The sequence below is a fragment of the Microcaecilia unicolor genome, chromosome 13 (genome assembly GCF_901765095.1).
Source record: "Microcaecilia unicolor chromosome 13, aMicUni1.1, whole genome shotgun sequence".
NCBI lineage: Eukaryota > Metazoa > Chordata > Amphibia > Gymnophiona > Siphonopidae > Microcaecilia > Microcaecilia unicolor.
Window position 1 is genome coordinate 92,910,587 of NC_044043.1, and position 25,865 is coordinate 92,936,451.

A 25,865-nucleotide genomic window follows, 5' to 3' on the forward strand; every position below is an offset into this window, starting at 1 on the left:
ACAAAGGAATTTTGACATATCTAAAAATAACATCCAGTAAATTCTGGGAAAACTAGGTTGTCCTGAACGATTTCTGGGCACTGTTGCACATTGACAGGAGAGTACAAAGAGCCATGCATGAAATACCTTGTCTCCCTTAAAGCGCTCTGGTAAGACCCAGTAATAGTTGTCCTGGGGAACAGAGTTGAATGCAGTAAAGATCAGCTCTGATTGACCCCTGACACCAATTCCTTCACTGAAGGTCCTCGTATTGGCCAAATTGGACAAGGCAAACTCTGTCATCTCACGTTCACTGTCGCTTGCTCGAACCTGCCCGATAAAGATATAAAATATTTGGTTACTGAAACCACTGCTGCACACTTCTCCAGTCAACAACCATGGCAAGCCCTTCATGGGCTACAGAATCCTACATTCATCAGTGTTACAATGACAGAATCACAAAAAGAAAAGATCAAGACATCTAAGCCCATCCTCTCCCTCCAGGTAGGATATCCAATGTACCCTCCAATAACCCTGATAAATGTCTGTCCATTAAAACAGGTGACAGATTTACCCATAAGAAAAAGTATTTCAGCAAAGGGTTCAGAAGGGCGAGGCTTAAATTGACGTTGGTCTTCCCAATTTCTACATATTATCCCATTACACAAAAAGTAGAGCAGATCCAATTGCCCATCGTCTTCCTTGTGATGGAGTCCCTCTGAGATCTGGACGATGCAAAAACTGGCAGCACAGACAGGGTGGTGGCTAAAGAGGAGCCATAAAAATCGATATGTCACTCATATCCACCACTACAGTGAGGTCCTGAGCAAGATCACTTGACCTCAAGTATGAGGGAAGAGAGAGTTAAGCAAGACAGAATGTTCCAAATTACTCTCTACTGCGCTAAGTACAATAGGTAATGTGACACCCACCGGGGCTATTTTTATCAAGTTCAAGCTTTGCCATGATGGTACCTGGATGTGTATTTTAACACAGGTAAGTCACCAAAGGACCAGATCAATCAGTTAAAGGGAGTGCAACTCTGGATATCCCCCGTCACTAATTGTCATGTCTCATGGATCTCATACTTTATTATTTAGAAACTGCTAGTATAGTTTGTTTTTTTTAATCATTTATCATTTTTCATTTTACAAGGGTCACTTGCAAACAGTAATACAGAGATGACTGTACATTAACACAATATTAGAAGAAAACAATCTCAATCTTTCTTAGACCACAAAAAATAAATAGGGAGAGTGAAACAAGACAAGGAGATCAATTAAACAACAGTAAACAAAGAAAACGTGGTATTAACCTGATTATCCCCAGTTATTATTTATCTGAATCATTATTCCACATTGATCGTCTGGTTGGCTTCTTCAAACCCAAAACGGTGCAAAGTCAATTTATTTCGTTGGAAACATAGTTATTGTCCAATATTAGTGGAAATAATACACCTGATTTCATTTTTTTTTCTCTTTTAAGACCAGAAATGATTTAACAATACAAACACTTGAATCTCTGATCCAAGTCCCACTGATTAAAGTAATCCCAGTTTCACAGGTTTCACTCCTTTTGAATTCATATACTAAGAGGAATCATTTCAGAGGAAAAAACTTTAGGAGTCATACCCGGAACTCTGGGAAAACAACAATCTGTAATAATATTCCATTTTATTCAATTGTTTCTGGTCTATTATCATTTTCAAAATCTTAACCGTTTCCTACCCCTGTAGAACTTCATTTGCTGATCAACGTGATGATATATATCTATATTTTTGTCAGTGCTCAGTAAGACTTATGTTGTTGAGGCTGGACTACTGAGAATCAACATATAACTCTAACTAATCATTGCACCCCTCATGGATGACAGACCCCCACCAGTGGCTAGAGCAACCATTAACAAATAGCTAACCATGTGCTGCTTCCCCTCTCCCCCCCTTGAAAAAAAAAAATAGCACAGATAGCGGCCCTGCAGGACACCCCCATGTACCTTTCATCTGCTTAGCTCAGGAATTCTCAACCCGGGCCTAGGGATACACTTAGCCAGATTTTCAGGATACCCATAATAAGTATGCAAGAAATATATTTGCATACAGTGGAGGTAACTGCATGCAAATGTATCTCATGTATTATTCACTGTGGATATGTCAAATACCCGACGGGCTGGGTGTTTCCAAAGGACTACACTGAGAACCCATGGCCTAGCTCAGGGGTAGGCAACTCCGGTCCTCGAGAGCCACAGGCAGGGCAGGTTTTCAGGATATCCACAATGAATATGCAGGAGATAGATTTGCAAGCACTGCCTCCATGGTATGCAAATCTATTTCCTGCATATTTGTTGTGGATATCCTGAAAACCTGACCTGCCTACAGTTCTCGAGGACCAGAGTTGCCTACCCCTGGCTTAGCTCACTAGTTACAAATCCCTCTCTTTCCTGACACTTAAGATCTTGCCACGTCACAGTAAATTTATAAAACTTGCAATGCATTTTTCTTACACCAATGCCACCAGAGTGACTGCTTTATCGCAAATTTATGCCTTGCAATCCATTTTTACTCCTGAGGTAATGGAAGTGTACTGAGGTAGGGGAAGGGGTTAACCAATAAACCTAAAACATAACAAGCTGAAGTCACATATGGCCAACAGCCCAAAGTTCTCCTACTTAATCATCAGAGGGGCTACATCCCATTTTAAGTCTGACCTAAATCGAGTACCTGGTCTCTGTTCCAGTAAGAGCTGGCACACTGCTTGGTGACTCCCATACAGAAGCATTTCAGACAGCCCTCCGGGTTCTTGTCACTGAGATAGAAAGCTCCGCTTTTACATTCATTGCACCGATTCCCGATGACATTTGGCTGAAACCGACCAAAGGAAATATGTTAAAAGCCCACCAAAATGTTCCATCTTTCAACAGGATGATGCACCCAAGGATAAAGCTGATATTAATGGCTAATAATTCCCAAGGTCCAGGAAGGAAAGACTGGGCAGCATCACAGACTTGAGGTCCATTCCCAGCTCAGCCTCCTGGCTGCAGAAGGGCGACTAAAATGATAGCAGGGATGGGACGACTTCCCTATGAAGAAAGACTAAGGAGGCTAGGGCTTTTCAGCTTGGAGAAGAGACGGCTGAGGGGAGACATGATAGAGGTATATAAAATAATGAGTGGCGTGGAAGAGGTGGATGTGAAGCGTCTGTTCACGCTTTCCAAAAATACTACGTCTAGGGGGCATGCGATGAAACTACAGTGTAGTAAATTTAAAACAAATCGGAGAAACTTTTTCTTCACCCAACGCATAATTAAACTCTGGAATTCATTGCCGGAGAACATGGTGAAGGCGGTTAGCTTGGCAGAGTTTAAAAAGGGGTTAGACGGTTTCCTAAAGGACAAGTCCATAAACCGCTACTAAATGGACTTGGGAAAAATCCGCAATTCCAGGAATAACATGTATAGAATGTTTGTACGTTTGGGAAGCTTGCCAGGTGCCCTTGGCCTGGATTGGCCGCTGTCGAGGACAGGATGCTGGGCTCGATGGACCCTTGGTCTTTTCCCAGTGTGGCATTACTTATGTACTTATGTCCTCTACTTGGCTCACTTTTATTACATAGAGCAGTGATTTAACCTATTGTGATGTCATAGTGGCTCATTCCACCAATAAGAGCCAACCTCATTAGTGATGTCACAATGGCTTGATTGTATAGAATGTTTGTACATTTGGGAAGCTCGCCAGGTGCCCTTGGCCTGGATTGGCCGCTGTCGTGGACAGGATGCTGGGCTCGATGGACCCTTGGTCTTTTCCCAGTGTGGCATTACTTATGTACTTATGTCCTCTACTTGGCTCACTTTTATTACATAGAGCAGTGATTTAACGTATTGTGATGTCATAGTGGCTCATTCCACCAATAAGAGCCAACCTCATTAGTGATGTCACAATGGCTTGATTGTATAGAATGTTTGTACATTTGGGAAGCTCGCCAGGTGCCCTTGGCCTGGATTGGCCGCTGTCGTGGACAGGATGCTGGGCTCGATGGACCCTTGGTCTTTTCCCAGTGTGGCATTACTTATGTACTTATGTCCTCTACTTGGCTCACTTTTATTACATAGAGCAGTGATTTAACGTATTGTGATGTCATAGTGGCTCATTCCACCAATAAGAGCCAACCTCATTAGTGATGTCACAATGGCTTGATTGTATAGAATGTTTGTACATTTGGGAAGCTCGCCAGGTGCCCTTGGCCTGGATTGGCCGCTGTCGAGGACAGGATGCTGGGCTCGATGGACCCTTGGTCTTTTCCCAGTGTGGAATTACTTATGTACCACTCACAGCCCATCGGAAATGGACAGTCTAGTACTTCTACTGCAGTGACACTTAGTGGTAGCTGTGGAGCAGTGGCAGAAGTCGCTGTATGGACACCTGCATTCTCCTCTCTATAATGGAGGCCACTGCTGCACCATGTCCTTATGAGGGCAGGGCTATTCATGACTCCCTGATGAGAGCTGGATGGAAAGCAGGGTGATCAACGGTCCTGCGTTTAGGAGGACACAGTATGGCCTCTCCCCCTCCCTCACATTCAATTAAAATTTCAAGTGGAGTTTTATGATAAGCATCCTATTCCCATTATACGTAGTCTACAGTTTAATCACAATAGCTTGGGAAAGCTGGGCCATCCTAATGGAAAGGCATCAGAAGGGAACCTTAAAATGGATGCTGTCACCACTCGGTCCATGCCAGGGGGAGTTCCTTACCAAAGACGAGACTCCTCCCCACCCCTTCTCCCACAGGCTCAACATTTAAAAAGCAACCAAGAACAAAAGAAACCCCCTCACCTTACAGAGACAAGAAGTGGTGGTGGGGGAAGGGGTCCTGCTCCCTCTCTCATCACACTGCTGCAAGCTCTCACCTAGGGGACAAAAATGAAGCCACATTCAGCAGTCCAAGTCCAGCCGCAGAGAGACTGGAGGTAGAGAAATCCCTTCCCTACGCAAATGATATGCCAGACATTTAAAAGATCAACCATATCGACAGTTGCTGAGTTTCAGGGATAATTTCTGAGAACTATTTATTGAACACAAAGAAATGAGTGATTTCTGAACTGTACCTTTCATAAAGGGTAAAGGGGACATTTTCACAAGGGTGTAGAGTCGGAGTCAGTAAAAATGTACCGACTCGGACTCCAGCTTCAAAATAAAAATTTACCTTATATCTTTGTACTGGATCCTGGATGGACCGTGCAGGTCTTTTTCTGCCGTCATCTACTATGTTACTGGTAAAAACATACCAGTAGTGTAGATCCAGACCAAAAATTTAAATCCTAATATTAGTAGGGGTCAGAGCTGGAGATGCAGTTGGACAGTAGAAAAATTGAGCAGTTGGAATCAGAGTCGAAGGTTTGGTCAGGGTGTCCCAACTCCACAGCCTGGCCTAGTACTTCCTGTTAGGGTTCCACAGTACAAAGGTCTAGCGGCTATTTTAGTCCTTCTCATGAAACTAATTAGATTGTAAGCTCTGTCGAGCAGGGACTGTCTCTTCATGCTCAAGTGTACAGTGCTGCGTACATTTAGTAGTGCTATAGAAATGATAAGTAGTAGTAGTGTTTGGGATTCTGGAATCTTGCTACTCTTTGGGATTCTGCACAGAATGTTGCTACTCTTTGTCCTTATCCCGTGTTTGTCCTGTTTGTCCTAATTAGATTGTAAGCTCTGTCGAGCAGGGACTGTCTCTTCATGTTCAAGTGTACAGCGCTGCGTACGTCTAGTAGCGCTATAGAAATGATAAGTAGTAGTAGTAAAACTGACCAGTCCCATTAGACCAGATGAATCCGAAAAGGGAACCGACATGGCTGTGAAGTTTTCTGTAGGGGAACTCTCACGTTTGAATGTGCTTCCTCGTGTTTGTTTGGCTTGGTGTATCTGCTTTGTGAATAACGAGCCCCTTTACCAAGAGATCTGGGTGGGATGATGAATCAGCTCATGAACGTGAGAAGGGAAAGAGAGAATCCTGTTATCTGGTACCAGTTCAGTGTCTTATGATGCAAACTGGGAAGAACAGTGATAGCTTCTGATTCTCTCTCCCCCCACCCAAAGGAAATATCTTTTGAAACCTCACATAGACTTATCCCACAGCAACTCATAGCTATTAACACAGGGACACTCTAACACTGGGCTCAACATGGAACAGACAGCTTGCTCCCCCCAGTGATAAAGGTGATACATAAAATGGACTACATGTTATCAGATGTCAAAAATGACGGCGATTCAAAATGGACAAATAACCCATTTCTTTAAAGTATGGGACAAATATAGTGTGGAGGGTCCCAGGCAGGGGTGGAACTTGATGATCCGCAACTAGTGATACCACCACCATGAGTAAGACTGACATTAAGAGACTCTGTTTTACAGAGTTACTAGATCTAGAGATTGTATGACCAGGATAACCGTACTGTACAGGAGAAAGGAAGGGAAGGGGGAGGGGGGGTTGTTATGCAGAGGAAGTAATTGTTACAGGATATATATAGAGAAATATGCTAAAAAAAAAAAAAACCAAAAAATGTTGCATTACTGTGTGAATCCAAGAACTTATAAAGATTTTTTTTTAAAATACAGGGACAATAGGGTAAAGTTGTTAACAAGGTAACTACTCTTTGAGATCACATCTTGGAGTTGGGCGCATTGGGGGTTTTGCAATACTTCTGTTACGAAAAGAGGTGATAAAGCCTTAGAGGGAAGGTGGGGGTAGTGAATAAGGATTTGGGGAAGTAACTTGTAAAAATTGGTTGGAAGTGCAAATGCTCTAATTGTATTAGTTATACGGAAATATGACAATTGTCGTCAAAGCAATTGGGTGCCAAAGTTGTGTTTCATTTGTTGATTTACCATTAAAAATTGTTGAAACATAAAAAAAATACAGGGACATTTTTTAAATTTGTGTTGGAATGAAGGCAGTAACAAAGGAACCTTGTTTCATAATTTAGGAAAGATTTTGAATTAATTATTTGTCTTTCCAAAACTATGTTCAAGGTAAGTTATAATTCAGGCACAGCCCTAAAGAGCTTACAGACAAGGTTGACACCTGAAGAAAGTGAGGGCAATTGCCCGAGGCCACAAACAGCACGTTTTCTGGTCTTATCCTGCTACTCTGGCCACCTGTCCCACTCCAAGAAGAGAGTCCAATTGTGACAGAGGCCATTTTTCATCATGAACCATGTGCTTTCTTATTTAACCTTTGTTGGACACACCAGTACTTAAAGATCAATCATGGAAAACAAGCTGGCCCAATCAGCCAAGAGCAATGGGCCCAGGAGACCCAGGGCCGGCCCTGTCAGGATATTCGCCTAGGGTGGCAGAGGTTTTTTGGGGGGGAGGGCGGGCAGGGGTGAGAGACCTCTGGCACATAGTAAGATAGTAGATGACGGCAGAAAAAGACCTGCACGGTCCACCCAGTCTGCCCAACAAGATAAACTCACATGTGCCATTTTTTGTGTATACCTTACCTTGATTTGTACCTGTCTTTTTCAGGGCACAGACCGCATAAGTCTGCCCAGCACTATCCCTGCCTCCCAACCACCCGCCCCGCCACCCACCACCGACTCTGGCACAGACCGTATAAGTCTGCCCAGCACTATCCCCACCTCCCAACCACCAGCCCTGCCTCCCACCGCTGGCTAAGCTTCTGGGGATCCCTTCCTTCTGAGGAGGATTCCTTTATGTTTATCACACACACTTAACTCTGCGAGTGCTGGTACTGAATATCGTCTGGCACACGCATAACTACTAGGTACAGGCCAGAAACTGATCCTTCTTCCCACCCTCCCCCAAGTCACAGCAGGCCCCCCAGGTCTACCCGAACAGCCTGGTGATCTAGGGGTCTTCGGGGCAGGAACGAACCCCATTCACTCCTGCCCCTCGTGGCTCTTCATAGAAAATGGCCACCGGGACAGATCTCCTTTTGTAGGTCCCAGATAATATTCAGCCAGGACCTGCCTACCTGTCCTACGCAGATCCTAATAAATAAAATACATTTAGCTGGGACCTGCATAAATGTTGGTCTGGTCAGACCTGGATATTCAATACACAGTCCAGCATTGAATATCAGAGTCTAATACCCAGTGTACCTGAATGTAACTCACGAGCTACTACTGAAAGAGGTGTGAGCATCTCCCTGCCAGGCCTGCCACATCATCCTCTATCTTATTATCCCATGCTGGCCTGAAGCCACAACATGGAATGCTGTACTGGCCCTTTAAGTATAGGTAGCAGACTTCCTGTCAGAGAGGGACAGGGCTTCAGGATGGATCTGTGCTTATGGAGACTGAACACAACTCAATTTTCTTTAAACGTTGTGCTGGCCCGAAAGGATGTAGGCAGTGGTATTTCAATGGCTTGAAAGCAGGGAGGGAAGAGGGGGTAAATGCTGGGCACAGGGTGGAGGTGGGGGTAGGGAAAGGGAAATAAGATGCTGGCCGACAAAGGTGGGGGGCAGCGAAAGGAAGGGAAGATTCTGGCCATCTCTGGGATGGTATAGACAGGAAAGGGAGAGGCTGAATTATGGGGGGAATTGTGTGTGGGGGGGGGGGCATATGACTGAAGGTTCACCTACTCTGTCCGATACCCTATGACCAACCCTGAGGAGAGACCCTGATGAGTCCCAGACCCAGCACTGTTAGTGAAGTGGTAGAGATTTAGGTTCAAAGATTACAGAGCACTCCCTGGTAAGAGCTCGAGGGGGACAGAAAGATCAAGGCAAGATACAATAATTCTGGTCCATGATGGGCTCCTTGAGGTGAGATGGCCCATACCACAGGCCAGCATGCTCACCCCCCTTCCCTGTGGCACCCATGCGTTTCTTTAGGGGTCCAAGTTGCAAGGTGTCTTGTTTCTCATGGAGTCACCCAATTGCTGAGCTGTGGTGCACAATATGTTGAAAGCAGCTCTACTACTGACCTGTCGGCCGGCACCTCCCGCCAGGCTGGAAAGGATTCCCCTCATAGCCCTCAGCACACCTGCAGGACAGGAGCTAATATCAAAGTCTGAATATAACAACAACAAAAGCATAAAACACCTGCGAGCTCCGTCAAAAAGGGATAAACAGTCTCTTGTACCCTACTTTCTAAGAAATATTGCTCTGTTCCCGAGCAAAGCCAAAGATCTAGCCAACATCTGATACGCACAAAAGCGCTGGTTCTTTCCTGCAACTTGATCACACAGCTGTCTTAGCAGATAGGCACAGAAAAAGGGGGGGGGGGGGTCCACGTCTTGCACAAAGAAGCCAAGAACTGCAAAGTACACAAAGGTGGAAGTAACATAGTAACGTGGTAGATGACGGCAGAAAAAGACCTGCACGGTCCATCCAGTCTGCCCAACAAGATAAACTCATATGTGCTACTTTTTGTGTATACCTTACCTTGATTTGTATCTGCCATTTTCAGGTCACAGACCGTAGAAGTCTGCCCAGCACTAGCCCCGCCTCCCAATCTCCGCTAAGCTTCTGAGGATCCATTCCTTCTGAACAGGATTCCCTTATGTTTATCCCACGCATGTTTGAATTCCGTTACCGTTTTCATCTCCACCACCTCCCGCGGGAGGGCATTCCAAGCATCCACCGCTCTCTCCGTGAAAAAATACTTCCTGACATTTTTCTTGAATCTGCCCCCCTTCAATCTCATTTCATGTCCTCTAGTTCTACCGCCTTCCCATCTCCGGAAAAGGTTCGTTTGCGGATTAATACCTTTCAGATATTTGAACGTCTGTAAACCAAATCCAAGTAAACCAAATCCAAACGACCAGCACTGAAAACACAGTAGTAAGAGCACCAAGAACACGGGACCCTACACGGTCCGTGTTTCGGCTACAAAGCCTTCCTTAGGGGTCAAAAAAATTGACGTTTGTAGATGAAGCACCTGAACCTCTCAGAAAGAGGTGCGATGTGCTTTCAGTGCTGGTCATTTGGATTTGGTTTACTTCCACCTTTGTGTACTTTGCAAATTTTAGCAGATAGGCAACACATCGCTCACCCAGTCTGCCCAACTGTCCATTGTCTACTTAACCACTGCAAATTCCAATCCATCTCCAGTCATTATCCATCCTTCCTCTTACTGCCCCTCTCTATGTCTGTCTCAAGCACATTCAAATTCAGAATTTTAAGTAGTCAGGAGGCAGAGGAAGGACACCTACCTTTCACATCGACGCCCGGTGTAACCAAGGATACAGTTATCACACGTCGGCTGCCCATCAATGTCCAGAAAACAGGTGTCTGAAAAACTGGAGATTGTAATATGCATTAAAGAACTGGTCAGCCAATGAGTACTGAATGCCCCTCGCCCAGCCTCAGAAGCAGGATGGACAGGACTAGGACTGTCGGCTATATCTAGTATCACTTCAGTGGTCTTTTGATGGTATTCCACTCCCCCCCCCCCCCCCCCGGAGAGAGGGCACTACATAAGCATTGAGGGACAGGTACTAAGACACAAAGGGTCGGAGTTTCAGCTGGTAAACCTCTCTCATGAATATTAATTGTGGATATCCCAAAAACCTGACTGGCTGGGGTGCCTCCAGGACCAGGTTTGGGAACCACTGGTGTAGGGAATAGAGGAGAACTAGGGAGGAGGTAAGGAGGAAGAGAAAAGGGAGACCAAAACAAAGGAAGGGAAATGAAAGGCAAGCAAAAGGGCATCAAGTGGGGGGGGGGGGGAGGCCAAAGGCTTCACAGAAAAGGTAGGTTTTGAGGAGGGATTTAGTGCCCTTCAGGAGCTTTTGGTTAGAGGTTTGAAGTGTTGTATGTGCTAATTTGAATATGGAGGGAGAGGGGCTATATAACATACTGGGAGAGGGAGAGCAGGTGTGTTGGGAATGTAGGGCTCTGGGCGGTACAGGACGAGTTTTATGACATATAGTGGGGTGGATCCCCTAGGGAATGGAGGGGTCAGAGGCTCCTGTGCTGTACAGGATACCAGGGCGGGGGCTATATCAGTCCCCTATCACTCACCTGCGCCAGGGATCCGTGGTAGGGCAGGGACAAGGCCTGCAGGCCTCAGGAGTGCCTTTAGTGGCATCACCAAAAAAGCCTGATTTACATTTATTACACTGTGGCCCCTCTGTGTTATGTTGACAGTTCTGCAAAAGAAAGAGAACAATCAGCACCAAAATTGTCTGAAAATATGAGCGGCAACACCCTGCCCAAAGACATATGTTACCCCACGATATCCATTCGCAACCACCCCGAATCTCCTACTTCCCAACTCCTACCACACAATCCAGGAAAACACATATCTGCATCTGACAAAGTGGGCTCATTCCCCAATAAGTTGGTTAATCTACAAGATGCCACCTGTCTCTGTCATTTTTATTACACCAGGCTAACAAAACTACCCCTTTAAAAGTTTATTATATCTACCCACCCTTTTGCTACGGGAGATGGGAGGGGGGAGCTCATCTTACTCCTCGGCGTTGGAAGCATTTCATTGCCATATATATTGACACAACAATGGCGATTCTTGGGTCTCTTATGCTCTGCTCTCTGTTGGGGGGCTATTAGGTTGTGAGGTAGGGACGGGAGAAATGGACTACTGTTTATTATTGACCTTAGGCTTTTTTTGGGTACTGGGGAATATAAAAGCACAATCCCCAATGTTTTGTGGGTTGGGTTTGAGTAGGAACGGGTTGGGTGTGGACTGATTGATACTTGATTTGCTTGTATTCATTTGATGGACATCGTGCTGGATTCACTTCCTATGTGTTTTTCATTGTATTGTTTTTTTCTTGCATTGATCACTAATAAAAACTGTTTAAACTAAAGTTTATATCTACCCTGTATCACCCGTTTACTCCCCCTGCAGATGAAGGCCACCCCACCCTCGATACCTAACGCACAACACAGGGAGTAACATGCCTACCAGATAACACCACTCCCTCCCACCTCATGAAAAATGAAAGTAGTAAAAAAATGAGCAGCACAGTTTAGGGAATATTTAGAGGCTCTTAGCTCTGAGACCAGGGCCTCCAAGGAGGGGGATGGGGGCGACAAAATTCCTTGGGCCCAGCCTCCAAGAGGGGTCCATCGCCAGCAAGGCATCCGGAGGCAGGGAGAAGGTTTTGCTCCCTCTCTCTCTCTCCTTCTCCTGTGTGTCGGGACCCGGGTGATTGGGTTAATGCAATAACCTGAGACCCGGCACATGGGAACAGGAGAGTGACAGACCGAGGGAGGAGCAGTCACAGGCAGGTAAGGGGGAGGGGGCGGCTATGGCCCAAGTGTGTGTGTGTTGGGGGGGGGGGGGGGAATGGCCCTCTCCAGGCCCGGCTCTGTTTCTCAGTGGCCAGAGTGGAGGAGTAACTTAGTGGTTAGTGCAGTGGACTTTGATCCTGGGGAACGGAGTTCGATTCCAACTGCAGCTCCTTGTGACTGGGCAAGTCACACTTAACCCTCCATTGCCCCAGGTACGACTAAGTACCTGTATATACTATGTAAACTGGTTTGAATGTAGTTTCAAAACCACAGAAAGGCAGTAGTAAGCCCATTCCTCTCTGAACAGACCACCTGAACCCTCGTCCACTCGCTCGTCACCTCTCGTCTTGACTATTGCAACCTTCTTCTCACTGGCCTCCCGCTTAACCATCTATCCCCCCTTCAATCTGTCCAAAATTCTGCCGCACGTCTTATCTACCGCGTGAACCGATACTCTCATATCACCTCTCTCCTCAAGTCACTTCACTGGCTCCCGATCCGCTACCGTATACAGTTCAAGCTTCTCCTTTTAACCTTCAAATGCACTCAATCTGCAGCTCCCCAGTACCTCTCTACACTCCTCTCCCCGTATGATCCCACCCGTAACCTCCGCTCTCAGGACAAATCACTCCTATCTGTACCCTTCTCCACTACCGCTAACTCCAGACTCCTCCCCTTCTGCCTCGCATCACCATATGCCTGGAACAGCCTTCCCGAGCCCAGACGTAATGTGCCCTCCCTGCCCATCTTCAAGTCCTTACTCAAAGCCCATCTCTTCTCCCTTGCTTTTGGCGTATAACCACCTTCCCCACTCATGATACCTACACTGACTACATAGTTTGTAACCTTTAGATTGTAAGCTCTTTTGAGCAGGGACGGTCCTTCCCCATGTTAAACTTGTATAGCACTGCGTAACCCTGGCAGCGCTATAGAAATGCTAAGTAGTAGTAGTAGTATATCAAGACCCATTTCCCTTTCCCTATTTGAGATTCTACATGGAATGTTGGCTACTGTTTGAGATTCTACATGGATTGTTGCTACTATTTGAGATTCTGTTGCTACTATTTGAGATTCTATATGGAATGTTGCTATTATTTCAGATTCTACATGGAATGTTGCTAGTGGAGGAGTAGCCTAGTGGTTAGTGCAGTGGACTTTGATCCTGGGGAACTGGGTTCAATCCCTACTGCAGCTCCTTGTGACTGTGGGCAAGTCACTTAACTCTCCATTGTCCCTGGTACAAAATAAGTACCTGAATATATGTAAACCACTTTGAATGTAGTTGCAAAAATCTCAGAAAGGTGGTATATCAAGTCCCATTTCCCTTTCCCTGACTGGGAGAAAACGACTTACCAGGCAGTAGCCAGACACGGGGTCACAGGAGCTGGCATGGCCATTGCACCTGCAGCCAGCACAGGTGCCCAAGTAGGGTCCACCGGGCACTCGCTCAAATTTGGTGGCGCAGGTCTCACACGACAGCCCCAAATAACCAGCCGGACACCTAAAATGAGAAATAGTTAACTTAAGGAAGATTGTCAAGCCCATGTCAAAGTACAGCCCAAACACTAAGAAGGAAGCAGCAGAGCTGGACAATACTCATGTTTATTACAAAGTAGGATGATGCCACAGTTCTATGTCATGAGGGAGAAGCTGAGCCAGTCCTGGCTTTATCCCATTGCTTTCAGGCAGGGGGCGTTGTAGTTCTGTCTTCAACTGAGCATCCTAAGCTACCTAGATTTGTCGATGAGCAGGGTGAATGAGATTTTAAATAAACTAAGGTAATCAATAGAAATAAAACAAAATAAAACATGGAAAAGAAAATAAGATGATACCTTTTTTATTGGACATAACAATACATTTCTTGATTAGCTTTCGAAGGTTGCCCTTCTTCGTCAGATCGGAAATAAGCAAGTGTTGGTAGATGACAGTATATATGAGTGAAACATCAAAGCACTTCAGTGACAGTCTAACAGGATGGGGGTGGATAGGTGGGAGCAGGGGCGTAGCCACGGGTGGGCCCACCAATTTTCCCTCCAGGTCCTTTTGTCCCGCGGAGGCAGCGTTCAGCGTTTCCTTCCTGCCCTGTCTTCTCCCCAGGCTCCGCTGCATCGGTCCCTGCAAGTGGAATCCTTCTCCCTTTCAGCCGTCGCGCTGCGCTGCCATTCACACAGGCAGCTTCACTCCTCCCCTGCCGTGTCCATTCTGGCCCTCTATGATGCACTTCCTGTTTAGGGCCGGATAACGCGGTGGGGGAGAGCGAAGCTGCCTGTGTGAATGGCAGCGCAGCGCGACGGCTGAAAAGGAGAAGGATTCCACTTGCAGGGACCGATGCAGCGGAGCCTGGGGAGAAGACAGGGCAGGAAGGAAACGCTGAACGCGGGGAAGGGACTTGAGGGAAGGGAGAGAGCTACTGGGACATGGGAGGGAGAGGAAGAAGGAAGAGAGCTACTGGACATGGGAGAGAGCTTCTGGGACATGGGAGGGAGAGGAAGAAGGGACTGGAGGGAAGGGAGAGAGCTTCTGGGACATGGGAGGGAGAGGAAGAAGGGACTGGAGGGAAGGGAGAGAGCTTCTGGGACATGGGAGGAAGAAGGGACTGGTGGGAAGGGAGAGAGCTGCTGGGACATGGGAGGGAGAGGAGGAAGGGGCTGGAGAGCTGCTAGACAAGGGAGGAAGAGGAAGAAGGGACTAGAGGGAAGGGAGAGAGCTGCTAGACATGGGATGGAGAGGAGGAGGGGATTGGATGGGAGAGAGCTGCTGGACATGGGAGGGAGAGGAAGAAGGGACTGGAGGGGAGAGAGCTGCTGGACATGGGAGGAGAGGGAGAGAAAGAGGGGAGATGGATGAAAGGATGCAGAGAGAAAGGGGAGAGACTGGAAGGATGTGGACAGAGAGGGGAGACTGAACAGAAAAGGGTAGAGAGATAGAGAGACACTGGATAGAAGGAGAGGGGAGATAGAGACACTAGATGGAAGGATCAAGAGAGAGGGAGATGGGTGGAAGGATGAGGAGAGAAAGAGGGAAGACACTGGATGGAAGGGTAGGGAGAAAAAGGAGATGCTGGATGCAAAAGAAAGAGGGGAGACACTGGAAGGATGGGGAGAGAAAGAGGGGAGCTGCTGGATGGAAAGAGGGAGAGGACAGAGTAGGGAAAGACTGGAGAATAAGAGGAAGGGGCATGTGGAGAACAATGGTGAGGAAAAGATGAAAAGCCATAGGTGGTGAATGGACAGGAAACCCTGGCAAGAGAAAGACGAAGGAAAGCAGAATCTAGAGACTGGGAGCAACACAATGAGAAAAAGTAAATGGCCATACAACAAAGGTAAAGAAAATAATTTTATTTTTAATTTAGGATAAAGTAATATGGTACCTGTGTTAATGAAGTTTCAGAGACCAATACTTCCTTCCTTAGGTCAGGAGAGGATACCATAACAGCATTATACTGACCTGAGGCAGGAGGTTTTGGCCTCTGAAAGCTCATTGAAAAGGGTGTTATGCTATTAAATTATTTTCTGAAACCTGATGCACTGAAAAGCAGCACTTTACCGCTATGTGACAAATGCATCTGATTAGTGTGACTAAATTTTGCTGGTAGACAGAAAATTTTGTGCCCACCCACTTTAGGTTCAGGCCCATCCAAAATTGGCAGTCTGGCTACGCCACTGGGTGGGAGGAGGGTGACAAACGGAGCAATACAACTTCATGGTTTATAATGGGCTAGAAAACCCAGATCTTTGTTAAGTCCTGTCTGGTGGGTGTCAAAATATTTACCGTATTTTTCGGACTATAAGACGCACCGGACCATAAGACGCACCTAGGTTTTAGAGGAGGGAAATAGGGAAAAAAAAATTTTCCTCTTTCCCTCCTCTAAAACCTAGGTGCTCCGGTGCGTCTTGTCCGGGTTTTGGACCTCCGTCCGTACTTACAGGATTCCGTGTTCCCTGGTGGTCTAGTGACATCGGGGCAGGAAAGAGCCCCCTCTTTCCTGCCCATCGCGCTGCTCTCCGTGCTTCTCAATGCTTTCCGACGCCGAGACCGTCGGAAAGCATTGAGAAGCACGGAGAGCAGCGCGATGGGCAGGAAAGAGGGGGCTCTTTCCTGCCCCGACGTCACTAGACCACCAGGGAACACGGAATCCTGTAAGTACGGAACGGAGGTAAAAAAAAACGCTACCTTCGGACTATAAGACGCACCCCCCATTTTCCTCCCAAATTTTGGGGGAAAAAAGTGCGTCTTATAGTCCGAAAAATACGGTAATCATTCTGACTTCAAAGGTCTTAAGTTCCTGTATTGTTTTAAAGTTACCTTTCGGGATTCTTACTATGAAATCACTGGTACAGTGTTCTGGTTTTGTAAAGTGCTGCCCCACAGGCGTGGCATCCTGGCTGGCACTGGCATTCTTCATGTGATGTCTATGTAAATTGAATCTTGTCTTTAGCATCTGGCTTGTTTCTCCAACGTAGCATCCTTCGTCACATTCTTTACACTGAATGATGTATACCACATTGGAAGATGAGCATGTAAAGGATTCCTTTAAGTTGAATATTTTTCCTTTGTGAATGAACGTGGGGTCCTGTGAAATGTTTTGGCATAGCTTGCAACTGGATATATTGCAAGGATGTGTGCCATTCTCTTCTTTTTGAGTCTGTGTTGGGAGCTTACGTCTGATTAGCTTGTGTTTTAAGTTTGGTGGCTGTCGGGAAGCCAGCACTGGTGGGGATGGGAGTATCTATCCACCCCCATCCTGTTAGACTGTCACTGAAATGCTTTGATGTCTCACTTATATATACTGTCATCTACCAACACTTGCTTATTTCTGATCTGACGAAGAAGGGCAATAAAAAAGGTATCATCTTATTTTCTTTTCCATGTTTTATTTTGTTTTACTTCTATTGATTACCTTAGTTTATTTAAAGAAGAGAAAGTTACTTGAAGATGAGGAGGAAGGAAAACACCAGAGCAGCTGCAATCGACACGTGAAATCTGTTGGAATGTAATTGTATTTTACATGCATTGACTGTCACCTATTATTTCTCTGTGATTACTCTGTGACCTCTGATGTGAATTACTTAGAGAGGTCACACAGCTATGCAACTTCCTGTGGGGGTTAGATGCAGCAGATGCAGCACATGGAGCACATGGAGCTCATGATCTCTCCTAACCTGAAAGGATCTATGGTGGTGTGAGCATCCATTACCATCTAAGCACATGGAAGGAGCTGATAATACAAATGTATAGTAATATGTATATATAAGCCTGTCTGATTATAATCTAACTGCAAACTGTGAGTAAACAGATGTTTTGTTACTTCAACTTTAAAGTGACTCAGCAGTGAATTATTCTGGGGTGAATGAGAGAGAGATGAAGAAAGAAATTAACATTTCTAAAGCTGAAGCTGTGTGTACTAAAATCTGCTAATTATTTACTACAAATAATCCAACAAAAGGGTTATGGGCCCAGGGTCCAGGAATTGAAAAAGAAGAGAAATATTACCAGGCAGAAAAAAAAAAGGCCACATTTTTCTCTTAAGTTTTAAAGGAAAGATTCAGTCTGTCTCTCTCTCCCCCCACACAGCAGACAGAAGGCTAAGAAAATGGCTGAGGGAAGAAATTCACCATTGTTCTATTCTCTCAAGGTGCCTAAATTAACTGAGTTTAATTATCGGCAGTGGGAATTAAGATTCATATGTCTCCTTCGAGCAAAAGGATTACATATATGCTTAGACCAAGACAGAACAGCTGAAAATATGGCTGAATGGGACAATGCAAACTATTATGTGAAGTGCATGCTTTTGGAAGCTCTCTCAGAGAAACAAGCCATATTAGTGGAGGGAAAAGATACACCAAAGGACATTTTATATAAACTGAGAACTATGTATGCAACTACATATGCAAAGCAGCAACCAATTTGGTTGGCAGAGTTGAATGAAACCAAATTAAGGGATAAAAGTAAATGTAATGATCACATTATGCATCTTATGTCTTCATTTCAAAAGTTAGAACTTTCTGGAATTCCCATGTGTGATGCATTGAAAAGAGCATTTCTTTTTACCTCACTATCAAAGAAGTTTGATGTTTTTAGGTCTGTAAATGAGGCCATTGAAGGGCAATCTTTTGAACAGGCAACATCAAAACTAAGGCAGGAATGCATAATAAATGATTCTGAGGAGATGTGTTCTCAAAGCAAGTCAGAGAGAAATGAAACAAATTTCTTGGCAAAGAACAGAGGAAGGCGGAGCTATGGGAAAACTCCACCCAAGGGCAAGCTGATTTGCTACTCATGTGGAAAGGAGGGACATGTATCTAAATGGTGTAAGGAAACACAAAACACTCCCTCTAGCTCACCTAAGCCAATGGAACTAAAGAATTTTCAAACCAGGAAATGTATGAAGGACAAAGATAAACACAAGGGCTTTCTAATGGCAGAAAAATCTTTGACTATGGTAAATAATAATTCAAATGAAAGTACTTGGATTTTGGATTCGGGGAGCACATGCCATTTAACCAATTGTAAGGATTTCTTTCAGGAAATGTGTCCAGAAGAAGGAATTCTTAAAACTGCAAACGCAGGGACTGCTAAGATCCAAGCAAAAGGTATTGGATTCTTAAAATGCAAAGTGTCTAATGAAGTTAAAGAAATTCCTGTAAGTGATGTCTTGTATATTCCCCAAGCAGTTTGTAATATGCTTAGTGTATCTACATTAGATAAGAAGGGATTTGTGATTCATTTTGAAAACAGTAAGTGCACAATCTCTAAAAATGATGAAGTGTATGCTGAAGCTTTTATGCATAATGATGTTTATAAACTGAGCATTTCAGGTGAAGCCTCACATATGGCGCAAGTAAGGAAGAATGATGGTAAATGTAGTCTGGAAATCTGGCACCGCCGCCTGGGACATCGTGATTCTAAGGTGATCCAGGATCTTTACAGTAAGCAACTGGCCACCGGCATTCAGATAAGTGCAGATGCTGGTAATATGGAGAAATGCATAGACTGTGTTACTCAAAAAGGTGTGAGACCCTCATTTCCTGCATACACAGGAAATAGGAGTAATAAAGTGCTGGACTTAATACACAGTGACTTATGTGGACCGTTTAATATCCCATCATTGGGAAATAACAGATTTGTGCTAATATTCTTGGATGATTTCTCTAGATATTGTGTGGCCTATTTGCTGAAAGAAAAAAGTCAAGTCACAGACATGCTGAAGAAATACGTAGCCATGGTGAGCAATAAATTTGAAAGAAAACCAAAGGTTCTTCAGACCGACAATGGTGGTGAGTTCACTTCACAAAGCATGCGCACATTTCTAGAACAAGAAGGCATTCAGCATATCACAACAGTAGCTTATACACCAGAGCAAAATTCTGTTGCAGAGAGAAAATTTAGGTCACTTGTGGAAATGACCAGATGTATGCTGTCAGATAGCAATCTCCCTAAAAGACTATGGGGGGAAGCCATTCTCACAGCAGTGTACCTACAAAACAGAATGCCAACTAAAGGCGCTGAGCGCACACCACATGAGACATGGCATGGTAGGAAGCCAAACCTGTCACACATAAGAACATTTGGAAGTACAGCATATGCTCATATACCAAAGCAAAGAAGGCATAAGCTGGATTCCACAACAGAAAGGGGCATTTTAGTTGGCTATGCTCCAGGACACAAAGGGTATAGAATTTTGAATCTGAAAACTGGCATTGTTGGCATAAGACATGTTACATATTTTGATGAAAACAAAAGGGTTGATAAAGGCTGGATTATCCCAGATGAGCCTTATCATCCAGAATATGAAACTAGAACCATAATAGACATGCCAGTGTATATAAATGCCATACCAAGGCAGATGTCTGAAAGCAACTCATCTGTATCTAACGAGGAACAGGCAGAGGAAGCAGACACAGAAAGGATCATTGAAGAAGACAGTACAGTTGGAGAAGGGGAATCAATTGGAGAAGGACTCTCAGATTTAGAGGATGCAGAAAGGTCAGACCAACCTGTTGTCAGACGCTCATCCAGGGAAAACAAAGGTGTTCCACCCCCAAGACTGTCTTACCTAACAAAGTCAGCAGAAGCTCAAGAGCCCTTAACATGGGATGAGATTGAGAAAATGCCAGCAGAAGAAGCTGCTGAATGGCATAAAGCTGCACAAGAAGAAATTGATGCATTGGATAAAAATAATACTTGGATTCTTACAAAATTACCTCCTGGCAAGAAAGCTATAGGATGCAAATGGGTATTCAAGTTAAAAAGGAATGCACAAGGAAAAGTGGAAAGGTATAAAGCCAGATTAGTGGCAAAGGGATATCTTCAAAAATATGGAGAAGATTTTGATGAAGTGTTTGCACCTGTAGTGAAACACACGACAATAAGAACACTTCTGAGCATTGCAGTCTCAAAAGGCATGCAAGTCAACCACATTGATGTGAAAACAGCGTTTCTTCACGGAGATATAACTGAAGACTTGTACATGGAACAACCAACAGGTTTCATAAATACAAAACAAAGACAGCTAGTGTGTAAATTAAACAAAGGTCTTTATGGATTAAAGCAAAGTGCAAAATGTTGGAATGATAAATTGCATGAAATATTGACAAATTTAGGATTTAAGCAAGGTGAAGCAGATAAATGCTTGTACACTAGGTGCACAAATGGACAATATGCATACATTTTAGCTTTTGTTGATGATCTGCTCATTGCAAGCAAAAATGAGCAAGAGTACAAGGACATTGTAAAGTGTTTAAACCTCAATGTTGAGATAAAAGAACTGGGTAATGTGTCATACTATCTTGGTATAGAAATTGAGAAACAAAATGATGGTTCTTATCTTCTAAGCCAGAAGCAGAAAATAAATGAGCTTATTGAAAGTTTAGGTATGCAAGATGCCCAAGTTGTAAGCACTCCCATGATCACTGATTTTCTGAAGGATGAAACAGTAAGAGAACCTTTACCAGATAACATCCAATATAGATCAGCCATAGGTAAGCTTTTATATCTAGCTACCACATACAGGGCTGATATAGCAAATGCAGTAGGAATTTTGAGCAGAAGGGTCAGCTCACCTACCAAATCAGATTGGACTGCAGTTAAAAGGATGGTAAGGTATTTAAAGGGTACCATTGATTGTAAATTAAAGATTTCAGCCAATAGTAATCCAAAACTAATATGTTACTGTGATTCAGATTGGGCAGGGGATCATTCTGATTATAAATCCACAAGTGGATATGTGTTTATGTATGGAAATGTACACATTTCATGGGCCAGTCATAAACAAAGTATTGTGAGTTTGTCTTCTACAGAAGCTGAATATGTGGCCGTATCGGAAGCGTGCAGAGAACTGATGTGGATTGAAAAACTTATGCTGGATTTCGGAATAGCTGAAAAGAGACCAATCCAGATAATGGAAGATAATCAGAGCTGCATCCGACTGTCACAGAATGACAAGGTTCAGTCACGTACCAAGCACATCGCAACGAAATACCACAACGTGCGAGAGTTGGCGAAAGAAGGGGTCATCAGTCTACACTATTGTCACACCAGTGAGATGACAGCTGACATCATGACCAAACCGTTACCCAGAGAACATTTTGAGGATCTGCGTATAAAGCTTGGACTTTGTATGAATAAATAATTGCATGACAGTTATGCATGAGAAGGGGTTTGTTGGAATGTAATTGTATTTTACATGCATTGACTGTCACCTATTATTTCTCTGTGATTACTCTGTGACCTCTGATGTGAATTACTTAGAGAGGTCACACAGCTATGCAACTTCCTGTGGGGGTTAGATGCAGCAGATGCAGCACATGGAGCACATGGAGCTCATGATCTCTCCTAACCTGAAAGGATCTATGGTGGTGTGAGCATCCATTACCATCTAAGCACATGGAAGGAGCTGATAATACAAATGTATAGTAATATGTATATATAAGCCTGTCTGATTATAATCTAACTGCAAACTGTGAGTAAACAGATGTTTTGTTACTTCAACTTTAAAGTGACTCAGCAGTGAATTATTCTGGGGTGAATGAGAGAGAGATGAAGAAAGAAATTAACATTTCTAAAGCTGAAGCTGTGTGTACTAAAATCTGCTAATTATTTACTACAAATAATCCAACAAAATCCACAAGCTGATAAGCGGGAACCTTACCATGCAGTTTTCTAACAAAAGACATTTTCTAGTTGATCTAGCATATGCAAGTGCTGTGAGATTGGCAACAGGGGAAAGCTGAGATTCATCACTTATCACAAGCACTACAGCAAAAAAATCAGTGGTGAAAGTACCAGCCTTCTATACCCATCCCCTGCCTCTACCACACACACAGCTGTGCAAGCCGCCCACCCACCCACGCACCCACCTACCCACACAGATTCACTGAGTTTCTGATCCTTCCCCAATTTCCCCATTTCTAGAGAGAATCACCTGCATTCCTCAACGCCACGCACCACACCCAGGTTGGTGAATTCCTTGGTGGTGGTATCCATGACGACATCGCTGAGCCCTACGCTTGCCGTTCTGTTATTATAGACCGTCTGGATCAGGATCCCTTCCAGGTTCTGCAGAGTCATCATCATGTCCTCACGGGTCACTGGTGCGCCCGACTCATGCTGCCAATTGTCCTGTGTGAGAAGTTACCAGTACAGACCATTGAGAATTACCCTCCCCAGGACTAACAGAGAAGGAAAGGGAGGGAACAGGAAGTGCAAACGCCCGGGGACCCAGAGCCTCAAGGGACCCCTAGGAAAACTGAGTTATGTAAAATGAAGCAGACCTTCAAAATGCCTGGTACTACCTGGACCACTATTTCATTTCTTCCCTTCTTCCACACACAATGCCCAAGGACTGCTCAGGTCTGTCAGTGTCAGTAAAGCTCAGAGGTGCCAGACATCATTGGGAGCATAGGAGCTGACTTTCTGGGTGCTTGAGCACCCCCAATATTGAGAAAATTCCTTGTATGTGTCCAGAGAAGGGTTATTTCCATTGGGCTTAGCACCCCCAATAATTTTGAAAAGTTGGCTGCTATGGCTGGAGGTGCTGGCTAAAGGGAACCACCATCATCAAGCTGGCTTATAAACATGAATTTCTTAAAGAATGAGACAGCCAGGGCCAGGGAAGAAGGTCTCAGCTGAAAGACCATTTACTGTGAGCTTCAAGATGGCACAAACAGCTATAGGTGATGGAGTCAGTGCGGTTCCCTTGGCAAATAACACCAGTGCTCCACGTTTTCTGATAACTAGGAACCTCCCCCACCACCCCCAGGCTGTGAATGCCACCTGCTTAGTGTCTCCAGCCTGGGCCAACCCGGTGAGCCGAGACCTGACTAGCAAGTTAAACCTAGGGCCTCTGACCTGTCCTCCTCTCCAGAAGACATCACTGCAGCAGCTTTGAGTGAATTTATTTTCTAAACACCTTTGAAACATGGTACCCGAACTTGACCGTTCCTCTCGGTACTACAGTCCAGAGTCAAATGATTAACAAAAATCCAAAACAATTCAAAATATTCACTCATCAAATCTCCATGAGGCAGAGATTTAGTGGACCATAAGGTCCTGTGGAAATTCTTTTACTTGTATTACACAATTTGGCATGGAGTCTCTTTGGTCCTAGTCCATGATAGCACTGCACCCCTGTAAAAAAAATGTTTCCTCAGCAGTAAGACTACAGCCTAAGTGACTCATGAAGAGCCGGGATCCAGATCTGCAGGAGTCCCGGCTCTGAAACCCACTGAGCCACAAACCTTTCCGTGAGCAGGAACCGCTCCAGTCAGATCATCTGGACATGAAGCTGGTAGATTTCACTCAGGGAGGGGGGATGCATTCAGGGCCTCTGCTCAAAGCTCTGATTTAATCAGGCAGACAAGAACTTTGGGAGGTGGCGGGGGGCTGCAGCAAAACAGAGTACTGTTCTGCCGAAGCTGTGCTGGATGTGGGGTATTCAGGAACACAGATGTTTCCTGCTTGGCATCCCTGAGTCCCAGGATGAAACAGAGAAGAATGCTTTCCCGTTACAATGCATCACAGTTAGCCAACCTTGATATCACTGGAGGGATTAGGGACTACAAAAGATTATGGAAAAACTCAAATCATCTCCTTATTTCTTCCACTGTGCACGAAGCAATTAATGGTACAGATGAGGCAGCTTTCAGAGGAGGTACCGAGGATGTGCTTTACTCGGGCGCATGCAGAAATAGAGATTTAGGCACAGTGGTTAAGAGCCCCCAACTCCACTCCTGTTTCTGAGTTGGGGAAAAAAGGGTTTACAAGGGAGAGAAAGAAAGCAATGCCCAGAGACCAGTTCACGAAGCATCTTGGAGGAACTATCAGAAAGGACCAAGGGGGGAAAACAGAGGTCTTTGTTAAGAAATGGATACGGAGAAGAAAGGAGAGAGAACTAAATCCAGATGACCCCCCCCCCCCCCAAACTGTACATCTAGATACGCACCTCAGTAAACTGAACCCGCCGCCGATTCACGGTGGCGGGCTGGGTGGGGTCCTGGATCCGGTAGATCAGCCGCCGTCCGTTTCCCACAATGATCACGTCAGGCTTCTGCACGGGCTCCGATTGGCCTCTTGCCAGCATGTATTGCACCTTGTAACTGAGGAAGCCACCGTAAGAATCCACCTGCAAAAGAGACAGCCAAGACAGTCGTAAGCAGCGAGCTATCCCCATGCCCAAAGACATCGGGTGGGGTCAGGGATCTGGGTCTAAATGGCATCAGTACCAGAAGGGTCTCGTACAGCCAAGACTTTGACACGCCACAAAGCATGAGATTGTATATCACTGTGTACACAAAACTCTAACATCCCACACCAGCTACAAAGAGGACCCATAGCTTAACTATACCACCTCAACAATCCACCCCAGTTCTGCAAGTCATCTTTCTATATCTATTTTCTTAGATCTTCTTTCCCATCCTTAATTTCTTTACATCACCAATTGTATCTGATATGGCGATGCCATAACAGACCTCTGTAAGCCACATTGAGCCTGCAAATAGGTGGGAAAATGTGGGATACAAATGCAATAAATAAATAAACAAACAAACAAATAATCAACCCCAGGTGCGAGGCACATAACTTACGCTACGAGAGAACATTATTGACCAAAACAAAGAGAGACAGCGATTCCCCAGGGCCACAGAGTCATACCTGAGCCTCAGGAACATAAAGTAAGTACTGAGAATCAATGAGTTAAGCCCAAGGAAGTAAAGCAATTCCCCAGGGCATTAGAACATAATATGCATCTGTTGCTGGGATGGACGAATGGTCTATCAAGCCCAGCATCCTGTCTCCAAGACCGAACAGCCCTGATCACTTAGAAGGGGTCCCTGTGCTCACTCCCAAAGAAAGAAGCCATGATCCCCAGGTCTACCTGGCTAGTAATGGTTATCGGGCCTGTTACCCAGAAATTGTCCAAACCTCCGGGGTTTTTTTAAATTCAGAATTTCAATTTTACATAATCAAGGAAAAAATACAGAAGGAAAAAAAAATCCAATATCGAGACAAACAATTCCAAGAAAATGAAATAATCTTCAAACCCACATAAAAAGGGAGATTAGTGGATTTGCTAAAGAAAAAGTTAAAAATACAAACTTAAAGCAGTTTCATACAGAAGTAACTTCTTATCAGTAGCTCCTAAACGTGAACCCTTGGCCCCTCAGCTATATAG

The 25,865-nt window shown here is 44.8% G+C and overlaps 1 protein-coding gene across 1 annotated transcript in view; it reads right to left on the bottom strand.

Annotated features, from left to right (window-relative positions):
- HSPG2 (heparan sulfate proteoglycan 2) overlaps positions 1 to 25,865 on the bottom strand; it is a 428,317-nt gene that overhangs the window by 186,299 nt on the left and 216,153 nt on the right. The window contains 9 exon segments of the mRNA XM_030222172.1: positions 127 to 309; positions 2,696 to 2,836; positions 4,807 to 4,880; positions 8,920 to 8,978; positions 10,150 to 10,236; positions 10,961 to 11,088; positions 13,550 to 13,697; positions 22,620 to 22,816; positions 24,639 to 24,818. Of these exon segments, the coding sequence (XP_030078032.1) occupies positions 127 to 309; positions 2,696 to 2,836; positions 4,807 to 4,880; positions 8,920 to 8,978; positions 10,150 to 10,236; positions 10,961 to 11,088; positions 13,550 to 13,697; positions 22,620 to 22,816; positions 24,639 to 24,818 (1,197 nt within the window).